The 14,247-nt window shown below is 43.0% G+C and overlaps 1 protein-coding gene across 1 annotated transcript in view; it reads left to right on the top strand.

Moving 5' to 3' along the window:
* Positions 1-66: 66 nt before the first annotated feature.
* BRF1 (BRF1 RNA polymerase III transcription initiation factor subunit) overlaps positions 67-14,247 on the top strand; it is a 359,625-nt gene continuing 345,444 nt past the window's right edge. Inside the window, 1 exon segment of the mRNA XM_042446801.1 lies at positions 67-442. Coding sequence (XP_042302735.1) covers positions 244-442 — 199 coding nt within the window. The 5' untranslated portion in view covers positions 67-243.

Here is a 14,247-nt window from a genome sequence, read left to right as displayed (position 1 = left end):
TCTAGAAATCCTGAGGAGAGAGAGAGGCCAAACCGTCCGAGTTCGCCTGTCGGGGAGGCGCGACTAGGCTTCGCGAGAAGCGGCGCTGTTTTGCCGGCTGAGGCTCCTCCTGCTGCTCCTGCTCCTGGCTCTCGCCGGCAGAGGCCCGAGTGAGGAGGAGGCGGAGGGAAGGGAGCGGCTGCCGGCCAGTTGCCGGTGTTTCCCTTCGGAGGCGCCGCCGCCGCCGCCGCCGCCGCCATCGCCATGGCCATGGCCATGCCGGGGTCCCGTGCGTGCGGCGTGTGCGGGGGCTCCGAGATCGAGGTGGACTCCGCCCGGGGCGACGCGGTCTGCACGGGCTGCGGGTCGGTGCTGGAGGACAACATCATCGTCTCCGAGGTCCAGTTCGTGGAGAACAGCGGCGGAGGGTCCTCGGCCGTCGGGCAGTTCGTCTCCCTGGACGGTGGGTCCCAGTCAGGCAGGGAGAAGGCGGCGGAGCTGGGGAGGAATCATCACCATCATCATCATGATCATCCTCATAGGGAAAGCAAGGGGGGCAGGAGAACGGTAATCATAGTAATAATAATGGAGAAGGAAGGGGAGAATGATGAAGATAATAATAGTAATAATGGAGAAAGAAGGGGAACGAGGAAAATAATAATAAAGAAGACAATGAAATAATAGAGAAATAAAGGGGAGCAAGGTAATAATAATAATAATAATAATGGGTGGAAGGGGGAAATAATAATAATAATAATACTAATAGGGGAAGAAGGGAGGACATGAAAATAATAATAACAGTGATAATAACAATAGAGTAAGAAGGGAGAGCAGGTAAAAATAATACTAATAATGGAGAAGGTAACAACAACAAAAGAGTAACATTATTGTTGTTGTTGTTGTTGTTAGAGACAGTCCAAGAGAGGGGCCCTGGTGCACAAAGGGCCTGGAGAAGGGTTGCAGAGCAGTGGGGCTGGGGCTTGTGCCTGCAGCACCTACAGAACAGGGAGACCTCAATGGGACCAACCAAAATGGGCAATATACCCATGATCTCCAGGGCTGGCTGCCTTGGCCAGTATAGTACAGTATGACCCAGCATCCACAGAAAAGCAAACATACCCAGGGGTAGTTGGGTTGGCCATGTAGCAAAGTACACTATCATCCCAAACCCACCAAACAGAGTCTATGCATCTGGTTTGTGGTCTTCCTCCCTTTCTTCTGTCTTTCCTAGCATTATTGTTTTTCCTAGTGATCCATGCCTTCTCTTTATGTGGCCAAAGTACGATAGTCTCAACTTGATCATCTTTGCTCCCAAGGAGATCTCTGGTTTGATCTGTTCAAGAACCCATTTATGTCCTAGCCCTAAGACAGTGTCTGACATCAGTAATGGACTGGATGAGGGCAAACAAATTGACATGTAATCCAGGCAAGACAGAGGTGCAGATCAGGGAATAGGGATCCAGCCTGCGTTAGATGGGGTCACACTCCCCCTGAAATTGCAGGTCTGCAGTTTGGGAGTACTCTTGGACTCAGCTCTGAACCTAGAGACCCAGGTCTCTGCAGTGGCCAGGAGTGCTTTTTCATATCTAAAGCTTGTGTGCCATTAGCGCCCATTCCACCAGATCTGGCCTTGGTAGTCCGTGCCTTGATTACATCCCATTTGGACTACTGTAATGCGTGCTACTTGGTGCTGCCTTTGAAGACTGTTCGGAAACTTCAACCGGTGGAAGAGCTGCAGCCAGGCTGGAGCAGGTTATAGAGACCACACAGTGCCCCTGTTGAAACAGCTCCATTGGCTGCCAGTTTGTTTCCAGGCACAATTCAAAGTGCTGGTTATGACCTATAAAACCCTAAATGGCTCAGGTCCACACTATTTGGCAGACCATATCTCCCTGTATGAACTGATCTGGGCTCTGAGATCTTCAGGGGAGGCCCTTCTCTCAGTCCCACCATCATTGCAAGCGTGGTTTGTGAGGATGCAAGAAAGGGCCTTCTTGGTGGCTGCCTCTGGACTGTGGAACTCCCTTAAAATGGGGGATCAGAATGGTCCCTTCCTTGTTGGCCTTCTGCCGGCAGGCTAAGGCCTTTTTATTCAGACAGGCTTTTAAAACAAAGTCTTTATAACAAACTGGCTGGGGTGCTGTACTGTTTTAAAGTGTACTGTTTTAAACATGTTTATATTTTTAACTGTATTTTATCATTTTAATGAGATATTTATATTCATATTGTAATAATTTATTTTTATTTTATTACATCACTTTTATATGTTTTTAAATGTTGTTGTTAGCAGCCTTCGAGTCGGTCCCAATTCATGGCAACCCTGTGCAGGAGACATCTCCAAGAATCCCTATCCTCCACTGCTTTGCCCAGAGCCTGCAGGCCCTTGCTCACAACCCCCCGATTAAGTCTATCCATCTGGTTTGTGGTCTTCCTCTCTTTCTTCTGTCTTTCCTAGCATTATTGTTTTTCCTAGTGATCCGTGTCTTCTCTTTATGTGGCCAAAGTACGATAGTCTCAACTTGATCATCTTTGCTCCCAAGGAGATCCCTGGTCTGATCTGTTCAAGAACCCATTTGTTTGTATTCTTAGCTGTCCCTGGTATCCTAAGTACTCTTCTCCAGCACCACATTTCAAATGAGTTGATTTTGTTTCATTTTGCTTCCTTCCCTATCCAGCTCTCACATTCATACATTGTAATTGGGAATGCAATGGTCTGAACGATTCTGATTTTAGTGCTCAGTTGTATGTTTTTGCTCTCCAGTAGCTTTTCCAGTTCTTTCATAGCTGCCTTTTCCATTTCTAGTTCTTCTTCTTATTTCTTGATCGTAGTCTCCATTCTGGTCAATGTTTGATATTAGATATGGAAATTCTTTAACTATTTCAATTTCCTCGTTGTCTAGATTGAACTTGTGTATTTGTTCTGTGGTCATTGTTTTTGTGTTCTTTATGTTCAGCATCAGACCTGCCTTTGCACTTTCATCTTTAACCTTCCTTATTAACTGCTCCAATTCCTGAATGTCTTCTGCTAATAAATAATAAAAATATAATAATAATAAAACTTTAATTTATATCCCACTTTTTGTTGCCACAATCAAAGCGGTGTACAACCTTTAAAAAAAAAACAATATATACAATCCCCCCCGCCCCCTTAAAAAAGGATTAAACAATTCTGTGCATTAAAATTACAAATGATAAAATCTAAAAACAGTACAATAATAAAATAACGGTGGGTCGAGTCTTGGCTTATATATGTCTGTGGGGGGAGTGTTACATGGCCGGGTTCTATTCCGGGAAGGCCTGCCAGAAGAGATCTGTCTTGACAGCTTTCTTGAAGCTCTCTAGGTTGGCAATTTGACGGTTTCTGCTAATATTATGGTGTCGTCTGCATATCCTAGGTTGTTAATGTTGCTTCCTCCTATCTTCACTCCTCCTTTTTCTGATTCTAATTCTGCTTTTCTTATGATGTTTTCAGCATAAGTTAAACAAGTAAGTTTTTAAGTGTACTGTTCTTTTAAATTGTTTGCTGCTTTGAGTCCCAATTTTGGGAGAAAAGTGGAGTAATAATAATATTGTACTTTGCTGTATGGCCAGCATGGCTACCCCTGTTTTGGTAGTGGTGACGTTGGTTGCACTAATGTTGGTATTAAGGAGCAAATGCTGGATAATAGGACTGGGGAGGAGGGGGCTTGGTTATTTTATCCCCTCCCATTTTCTTTCCCTTATTTTTGTGCATGCCATGCTCACAGAACTACTTTCTGACAGAGTGAATGATTTGAAAACAGTGCTGCCTAACAGGGGGATATCGATTGAATGTCTGAAAGATCTGGACAGTGAAGAAAGTGGATAAGAGGAAGATCAGTTCATTTGAGATGTGGTGCTGGAGAAGAATGCTGAGGGTATGGTGGATGGCCAAATGGGTCCTAGAACAGGTCAAGCCTGAACTGTCTCTGGAAGCCAAGATGATCAAACTGAGGTTATTATACTTTGGCTACATCGTGAGAAGGTGTTGCTCATTAGAAAAGACAATAATGATAATAATATTGGGAAAGGTGGAGGGCAGTAGAAAGAGAGGAAGACCACCTGCCAGATGGATAGATTCAATTAAAGAGGTCACAAGTATGAGTTTGCAGGACCTAAGCAGAGCAGTGGGGGACAAGGGGTCTTGGAGATGTCTCATCCACAGGTCGCCATGTGTCGGGATTGACTGAACTCGAGGACAGTTAATGACATAGATAGAATGCAATTACAAAACAGTAAAAAGAGCTCAAAGGCCCTCATTGTTTGGTTTGGCTGCTATTATTTTGATTGGAAAGAATAGGAGATGGTGGAAGAGAGGGATTCAGCTTAGTCCAGGTTGGCTTTTCTGTCCACTTATCCCAATGGTTGTGATCTGGTAAGGAACAGTCCACCTCGGGCAGGTGTTTTCTCTGACTTGCTTCCTGACCCCCTGCCCTTTAAACTTGAGATGCCAACCAGAATGGAATCAGAGGGCTGAGCTTGGGAGGCCTTGTGTGCATAGCATGTGCTCTGCCGTTGAGGCACACTCCTCTCTCGTGTGTCCCTGCAGATTTTATCTGCCTTTATGTCACTTTTCAGTTCTAATGGCTGGGCCAAAAGGGCAACCCGAATGAATGATAATATGGCAGTCAGGACTCACCAAAGACACTTTGATGCCTGAAATGGAGGAGCACATAATGCCCTCCAATCCCTCACCTAATGTCAGGTTGCAAAAGAAGCAAATCCAGCCATGTTATTGTAGCATTTGTTGTTGTTGTGAACTCCTCTCGGGTTGGCCTTGAATCATGGTAACCCTGTCCAAGACTTCTCCAAGCTCACCCTCTCCTCCACCTCTCTGCTTAGATCCTGCAGGCCCATGGCCTCTCCAATCAAATCTAACTATCTGACATGTGGTCTCCCTCTCTTTCTGCTTCCTTCCACCTTTACTAGCATAATTGTATTTTTCAATGATTCATGCCTTTTAATGGTGTGGCCAAAATAGGGCGTGGGACAAATGGTCCCAAAGTGCCGTGCCGCTGCCGATTCTAGTGTTAGGGACCACGCACCAACTGCACGGTCCCTAACACTAGCATGGTGTGGCAGCGGACTAATGGCAGCATCCTGTGTACACATGCACTGCCATTTTGATGTAAGCAACGCGCAGCATATAATAGCTATGCATCACTTACATCATGAGTGCGCAATTGGCACACTTGTGACGTCTGCCCGACGATGGAAAAAGATCCTGTTTTTTGGGGTTCTTTTTACTCCGGAGGGACACTGCACGGTTTGGCGGTTGTGGTGTCTCTCTGGAGGGAAATAGGCCGCTGGCAGGCTGCCCTTTTGGGGCGGTCTGTCCTGGGCCTAGGATAGCCTCAATTTAGTCATCCTAGCTTCCAAGGAGAGGTCAGGCTTGATCTGTTCAAGGACTCATTTGTTCCTTTTGGCAGTCCATGGTATCCTCAGAACTTTTCTCCAGCAACACATTTCAGATGAGTAGATTTTCTTTTTATCTGCTTTCTTCACAGTCTGGTTCTCACATCTATACATGGTGATGGGGAATATATAAGAATATACAAAGATCTCATATCCCACAAGTATCTACTCCATGTTTCTGGCAGTATAATGAGAGATTAAGTAACTACAAATTAACTGCCCTTCTAGGGCTTCTGAAATCTATATCTTGAGGCAACTGCCCCACTCATGATAGGGTTAATCTTGGTTGCAGTACTCAAAATAATTCAAGGATTAGAATGAGCATGAAAAACAGCAGACAGACGGTCTAATCAAATAGCGGCAAGAGCAGGATATGGATAGAGCAGCACTGCTAAGGAATTGGCGGTGGTGACGGTAAGGAAGAACTGCTTCCTCAGTTGTGAGTTAGGCTAAGAGAAAGAGCTGGTATGCTGGGAGATGGAAGTAGATGGACGGTGCTTTGAGGGAGTGTAGGGGGAGGTACCACATTATCCCCACAAGGGCCTGTGCCCCGCTCCCATTGCTCTGATTTTGCTGCTGTGATATCAGAAGAGCAGCAGTTTACTTCTCAAGCAAGATATGAAGGGAGCACATCCCCTGTTTTCAAACTTAGTTGTGTTTTTGGGAGAACTGTTCAGCTTGAAGACAATGTGTGTGTGTTCATTTTGTTATTGTATGCCTTCAGGTGTCTGTGTTTAGCTTCTTAATTGTTTCACCCTCTCTATAGAATGAAAAGCAACTGTCTTTATTTGTTTATGATCTGAAGTCAAGCAAACTTGTACCCCCAGTTCAGGAGTGGATGGTTGTCCTATGGAAATTACCCATCTGTTCTGTGAAGATCCCATCCCAAGGGCCACCATCTCTCCTAAGCCCTGCCTGAGGAAAGAAACTGTTTTTCATGAGTACTGATGTTGTTAATAGTGATGCAAAAGCTCTACTGATGGTTACAGCAGTCTCATTGAGTATATCCCTTAAATGCTTGGTAAGAGTTTACATAACATATGAGCTGCATGGGAAGAGTAGTGTATAAAAAATAAAGTTCTAAACGTGTTTCTTTGCCTCCACCCTGCTAGTATCTTTGTTTGTAGACATCTAGGCTTTTTTTTTTAAGGTAAATGTATTTCTTAGACTGCCAGCAGCCTCCTTTTGACTAGCTAGCACCCTGTTAGAGTAATACACATATACAGTAAAACACAGTAAAATCCCAAATCCACAAAACAGTGATAACTTTATTTGGCCAACCAAAATGCACAGCATACATGCTACTTGCTTTCAAAGGTCCACTGCCTTCTCCATCAGGCAAAGGTATTAAAAAATCAGGTAGGAGAGAAAAATTATAAAATGACTATGTTAGTCAGAGGCCTGCATTTTCCCAAGGTGTTTTTGTTGTGTTGTTCTGTTGAGGGATATGGTACTAGGAACAAAACATTCCAAAGTTCAGGATATAAAATTTGAATTCTCTTAGCAATATAACAAAGGTACTTCTGAAATCCAAGATGTCTCTATCCTGTATCACTTTTTTGTGTATTTTGGATGCTATTGTACTTTGCTATATGGCCAACGGTGTGGTGTAGTGGTCTGACTCAGGAGACCAGGGTTTAAATCTCCACTCAGTCACAAAAACCTACTGGGTGATCTTGAGCATGTCATGCTGTCTCAGCCTCAGAGGATGGTAATGGCAAGCCCCCTATAAAGAAACCTGCCTAGAGAACCCTGTGATAGAGTTGCTGTAAGTCAGAAACAAGTTGAAGGCACACATGCTTGGCCAACTTGACTACTACCCCTCAATATGTTTCCTACACTTGTACAGTGTTTGTGTTGGATGAATCTGGCTAATTTTCTTATCTTTATTTGCTAACAGAAGAAAAAAGTGTTCTTGAAGGAAACCCTGGAGAGTGTGGCTGGCATCGTTCTAGTGGCATAGGCAGGGGGATCAGAAGAGTGTCTGTTTATGTCCCCATAGCCAGACATGAAATGATTCCATCATCTGTGAGACTTCCAGAGAATTTCAGCAGACTTCAGTGGAGGCTGCAGTTTTTTTCGTGTGTATTTATGGTGCACAATCAGATGGTTCTCTAATTTCTCATTGCTCTCCCTAGGCACAGAATAGAAGTGGGGCTGCAACAGCAACTTTACTCTGGGTCTGGTGGTTGATGAATGGCCAGCAGTAGCATTGTTCTGCATGCGGAACTACTACATTACACTGTATCGTACTGGATTGCAGCCTGTGTGTATGTTTTTGACCTGTTGTCTTTAGATTACCAAAGAAGTAATAGGTCTGCCAGTTCAGCTATATATTGACCTTTTTGTGATGCTGTAGACAACTGTCATATCTGAGGACAGTGTTGGATGCTATTGGGGTATGTATGTATGTATGTTTTCTGTGTAGTTTTTTTTTTTACACTTTTGTCCTAAAATCTGCCACTCCTGAATTATAATGCAGGTTTTATTACAGACCATATTTCTTTGAGACTCCCTATTGCTCAAAATTCTGCAGATGTCCAATACAATTTCCCATGCAAGCAAAGTCATGCTCAAAATTCTGCCACAAAGACTCCTACCATATATGAAACATGAAATCCCAGAGGTGTAAGCTGGTTTCAGGAAAGGAAGAGGCCCTAGGAATCACATCACAAACATATCATGCATAATGGAATGCACCACTGAATTCCAGAAGGAAATCTGCATGTGTTTTATTCACTACAGCAAGACCTTTGATTAAAAGTTATTAAAAGTCATCAAACGTTATGGCTTGCTCTTAGAAGAATGAGAGTGCAACCACTTCTGATTGTCCTGCTATATGTAATCTGTATTCAGGACAAGAGGCTGCCATCAGAACTGAATTCTGAGAAAGAGAATGGTTCCCAGTAGGCAATGGGGTCAAGCAAACCTGCATACTATCACCTTGTTTATTCAGCTGATATGCAGAAAATATCATACACAGAGCAAGCTTAGATTCAGGCAAGAGGAGTAAAGATTGGAGGAATGAACATTAACAACCTAAGGTAGGCGGATGACACTGTGCTACTAGTAGAAAAAAACAAAGACTAGCAGTTACTGAAGAAGGTTGAAGAGGAAAGTGCCAAGGTGGGCTTAATGCTTAACATTGTGAAAACAAAAATAATGACCATGGAAGATTTACAAAACGTCATCCTAGATGATGAGAAAATTGGAGTAGTCAGAGTTCCTGTACTTTTGATCAAATATTGATCAAAATGGAGACTGAAGTCAAGAAATTAGAAGACTAGGAGTGGGAAAGGCAACTATGCAAGAACTGGACAAGATCCTAGATAATAAAAGGTATAACCCCAAACACTAAAGTGAGGATCGTATGAGCCATTGTATTCCCCATCACCATGTAAAGATGTGAGAGCCAGACAGTAAAAAAAAGCTGATAGAAAGAAAGGCGTGAAACAGGCCGCCTCTTCTGAAGGCGGATTGGGGCTGTGGCAACTGCACACAGTGGTCCCAAATTGCTTTTTGGCCGGCTGAAAACGAAGCGGCAAACAGCTGCTCCTTTTTGCACTCACAAAAAGCCGGCTTTTCCTCCCTGTTGTGGCTGGAAACTGGCTTTAAGGAGCTCTGACAGCATCTGGGGTATAAATGCTGTGCCACTAGAGTTCCGGGAAGCTAGCCCACATCCAGACAGCCAGGCAGCTTGAAGCTGGCTTCTGGGTGTCTTGGGGGTGTGGTCTACAGACAACATACGCCCCCAAGATGCCCGGAAGCCAGCTTTTTATCCCCGTCTTTTTTGCACCAAGTTTAACTCATTTGAAATGTGGTGCTGGAGAAGAGTGCTGTGAATACCACGGATGACCAAGAAGACAAATGAATGGGTCCTAGAACAGATCAAGCTTGAACTTTTCCTGGAAGCCAAGATGATAAATCTGAGGTTTTCATACATTGGCCATATAATGAAAATGAATCATTAGAAAAGATGGTGCTAGGAAAGGTGGAAGGCAGTAGAAAAATGAAGACAGCATGCCAGATTATTAGACTTGATCAGGAAGGCCATAGGCCTGAACCTGCATGATCTGTGCAGAGCAATTGAGGACAGGGGGTCTTGTAGATGCATAGGGTTGCCATGAGTTGAGGTCAATTTGAGACACTTAACAACAAGGTGACCTTATCACAGGGTTTTCTTGGCAAGATTTGTTCAAAGGAGTGGGGTTTGTCTTTGCCTTCCTCTGAGGTTGAGCAAGTATGACTTAGAATCGTAGAATCATAGAATTGTACAGTTGGAAGAGACCACAAGGGCCATCCAGTCCAACCCCCTGCCATGCAGGAACTCTTAATCAAAGCATCCCCGACAGATGGCCATCCAGCCTCTGCTTAAAGACCTCCAAGGAAGGAGACTCCACTACACTCTGAGGGAGTTGTTCCACTGTCAAACAGCTCTTACTATCAGGAAGTTCCTCCTAATGTTGAGGTGGAATCTCTTTATCTGTAGCTTGCATCCATTGCTCAAGATCACCCAGTACTTTCCATATCTGAGCCCCTGAGAGGGATTTGAACCCTTGTCTCCAGAGTCACAGTCCAATGCTCAAACCACTATGTACTGTGCATGCTGTCCTGTCTACGTATACCAAAATATCTAGGTTATACCAGCATAAGCCACTAACTGGATTCTGTGTACAGTAATATCTACTTCACATAATACATTTAACTGCCTATAGTCATATTAGGAGCATTCAGTCTTGAATGTCACAAATGGCATCTTAATTATGGAAATGTTAGGACCATATAGAATAGATTTTTTGCTTTTACATAACCAACATAGACATAATTTTCTCTGTGATTTGCATGGCTTCCTCCAGGTGTCAGTCTTGTATCAGACTTCATAGCTAAGGCTTTTTCTGATATCCAGTTGCTGTGTATGTGACCTTCATCACAGCAACAAAAGGCTTGCTTGAAATGCTGCAGAGAATATTTTGGCAGTTGTGAAAATGCTGGATTCTGCACTTTGTGGCTCAGCCTTCATTGATTTTTCTTATTTATTTATTTAGTTTTATAGAGCTGTATTCCATCCAGACAAGAACCTCAGAATCTGACTTCCATCCCAATGGGTCTTAACCTAGAGATGGAGGAGGTGCATCTGTGTGGAGATAAGGGGCTGCATAGATAAGGGGCTGCATTGAACCTGTCAATGCTTATGTGTTCATTTTTCTGCAAAATGGCAGAACCTTGGAATAGTACCATCTTGAGAACAGAATTTAATTTCAGACTGAAAAAATATTGTGACGTTTCTGTATGTGGTGCAGTGACTTGCAGATACCACTGAGTTGTGCAGTATCTTGAGTTTCTCAGTGTGGCTCTGTGTTATCTCACAGTTGATTAGGCACATTCTACCTTCTTGACAGGAAGTATTATGGCTGAATAAAGTAACAGATAGCGTAGCATTTTTTTCTGGCAATTTTTTCTTTATAAAGATATGGTGCTGAAAATATTACTTAAACCAACATGGTGTAATGATTTGAGTGTTGGACTAGGACTCTGGGACACCAGGGTTTCATTCCCTGCATAGCAATGGAAACTCAAATATTGGCAAACCACACACTCAGTTTTGAGGTAGACAACAGCAAACCTCTGAATAAATTTTGCCAAGAAAAATGTAGGATAAAGTTTCCATAGGCTGGAGTCAACTTGGGCCTGTAGCAACCGCAATCATATTCTTTTACTGAAATGTTATTACTACAGTGCTATATCTACATTTTCAGCTTCATTGTTTTAGTAGTCATTGCCAGATTACTTTTCAGCCAAGGTTTTTCATTTATCAAATGGTAGGAAGTTTGAAACTTAATATCCATATCATTTTGAAAAGCAAAGGTTCATGAAGGTCTTGGCTAGCACCTTTTGTGTGTTACTGCAAAGAGCATAGGAATGTGCTTCTAATGCCCTCTCTTTTCCTTTCCTATGGTTGGGCACATCACATCGGAACTAGTTCTGACTGAATGAGTTATATATAGAAAGGAAAAATTTTCATCAATTCAGTTCTGTCTTAGCTAGACCTACTGTATGTACACGACTATAAGTCATTGACAGGTTTTGAGGCCAAATTTATTAAAGAAAACCATTTTCTTTGGATGTGGGTAAGTAAAATTATGGATACTAGTCCCACATACAGCTTGCCTGTGCTGTATGCGGGCTTGCCATCTGTGGACTTGAGGTCACACAGATGGTGAGCCCTAATATGGTGAATGGGGTGCATGCTGCGCCGCAGGGACGAAATTCGCCTTATGTGCGGGGGGGGGATCTGTAATGAATCCCCTGCATAAGACAAGGGTGCACTATATATGGGGATCATACTATAATGAGCTTCCTATACATTAGGAAGAACCTTCTGACAGTAAGAGTTGTTTGGCAGTGGAATACATTGCCTTAGAGTATGGTAGAGTCTTTTCCTTTGGAGGTTTTAAATCAGGCTAGATAGCCATCTGTTTGGAGTGCTTTGATTGTGTATTCTTGCATGACAAGAGATTGGACTGGATGACCCTTGTGGTCTCTTCTGACTATGATTCTATTCTATGGTTCTGATTTTTCCTGACTTAGACCATAATTGTAATTATGCTGGTGAAGTCTCCTGTAACTTGGAGAAAGTAAGTTTGGTGGCTGTTTTACGACAATGTCTGTGCCTATTTAATTGGACCACCTGTAAGGTTAAGTTTCCTACCCCTGACTCTTCCTATCTTAACAGCGTGCCAGGAAGCTTGCTGTCTCTGGATACTTCCAACTATAGCACGGAGAGCAGACTTAAGCTTGTGTGCCCAGCCAAAGGAAAGGAAAAGAGAAAGGACAAGCCATAAAGTCAACTTTTCAGTCTTTCCATGTCTCCCCATCTAGTGTCAAGAATGGCTTATATGGGGTTCTGCATCTTTCTTGGGTGTGTAACCACAGCTTCCATGCAGGCTTGTTCTCTCAGTAGTTTGCTGGTTGTCAAGAATTCTTGCTCCACATGAGCACATCGGAAGATCCATTTCCATGAATATGATGAAATATTGTACTTTTGCGAAGTAATTTGTGCTCCTTCTGTTTTATGATTACAAGTGGAAGAAAAACTAGATTTGAGGAGTTACCTGTTGAGATATCAAGGACTTCATAAACTTCCACTTGAGCAACCATCTTCAAGGCAACAAGTTTGACATAAAATTCAGGAGTGTGAAATAGGGAGTCAGTCATTTGTGTCTGTTCCTGGGATTACAGTATTTATAATTTAGATTGAGGTCGGATAAAGGCGTAATACTGGCTCCGAATGAATGATGGTTTGCAAAAACAAGATGTTTCCTTTCTTCTCATGTTAATGTTATATATTATTTTTTGTATTTTTATTCAGATGAAAAGGATTATGGATCAGCTTGCATACAACCACTAGAAATAAGATTTTATTAGCTAGAGCAGGTAACTATTAGGTATTGATTAGAGCGAGTTAAACAAAGTGTGGTTGTCCATTTGTTGCAACATCTGGTGGGCTGCCATTTGGTTACCCTTGAGTTAGAGATACTATGGCCCATTCCGCACGGGTGGAAAGTACGTGCTCTGCGCGTACTAGGGTTAGAAACCCTAGTACGTGCAGAGCGCGTACAAAATGGCAGTGCCTGTTCTACATGGGCGCCGCCATCTTGATGTCGCAGACGCCTAGCCTCCGCACGTCGCGTGGCGGAAGTGACACCGCGAGTGCGCCATTGGCAACTTGCAGCGCCACTTCCGAGTAGCAAAAAGAAGCCGCTTTTTGTGGCTTCTTTTTTGCTGTGCCGAGGAGTCGCTATTTTTGAGGTAGCAATGGAGTACATGACAGCATGGTTCTTAACTAGTACTTTCTAGCCTCTCTTTATGCATAGTGATTCCTATTTCTGTAAGTCCCACTTTGGCTGTCTGAATTGGCCTTATGTCTCATTACATGCAAGTATGTGTAGGCTTTCAGAGCTTTGCAATCTTCTTGTCCATCTTTTTTCTGCTTAATAATGTTTGGCCAGCATCCATCAGTTTGTAAAGGACCCACTTCTTGATTATTAGACCTAGCTTTATAATTTTAGTGCTCAGTTGTCTGTAGATGAGTGATTAGTTTCCTTCAGCTGACTGGATGAACTCTTCCTGTTGCCATACTTGTCTTTGCACTGACAACACAGGACAAAGCACATTTTTAACTGCCATGTTGAACACAGAGTCTCATGTGTTGCTACTCCCTTTTTTCTATTGATAGAAAGCCTCATGTTGTGCTATTCTTATTTTCCCATCAAAGTAGACAGATCTTTCATGTAACATTTGTATATTTGTGAGTGCTTCAGAACACCCCCCCCCCACTATAAAGTGCTTGACATTGTCTCTAATCCTTAAAACAATATTTCAGGCATTGGACCACAATGATTTCATTTCACTTCCCTCACCTGTGGCTGAACTAGAATAACCCAGCAGGCCAACCTTAGCCCTTAGATTCATGGGGTTCTGTATGAATGTAGTTAAACAAATAAAATAAATTCTGTAAAATGAGTGTCACTAGATATCCCTTGTGGGAATGAAAGAAGAAGAGTGTCACATTTTTTTCCTTACTCTTACTCAGTCCTTTTATTCAGGACTGTCATCTGAATGGAGGACTTCCATGAGGTGCTCTTAATTGATATATTTAACCAGATATTAGCATTGGTGTAAGGCAGAAGTGGCCAACCCATGTCGCTCTGAATATTGTCAGACTATAGCTGTGATCTGCCCTACTTAGGACTAACAGTATCGCAGAATGATCGAGAGATGATTGCAGTGCATCCAGATGTTGCTGAACTGCAGTGGCCATCAATTTTAGACAGG

Source organism: Sceloporus undulatus, chromosome 1, assembly GCF_019175285.1.
Source record: "Sceloporus undulatus isolate JIND9_A2432 ecotype Alabama chromosome 1, SceUnd_v1.1, whole genome shotgun sequence".
Lineage (NCBI taxonomy): Eukaryota > Metazoa > Chordata > Lepidosauria > Squamata > Phrynosomatidae > Sceloporus > Sceloporus undulatus.
This window is presented reverse-complemented; position numbering and strand designations above follow the sequence as displayed.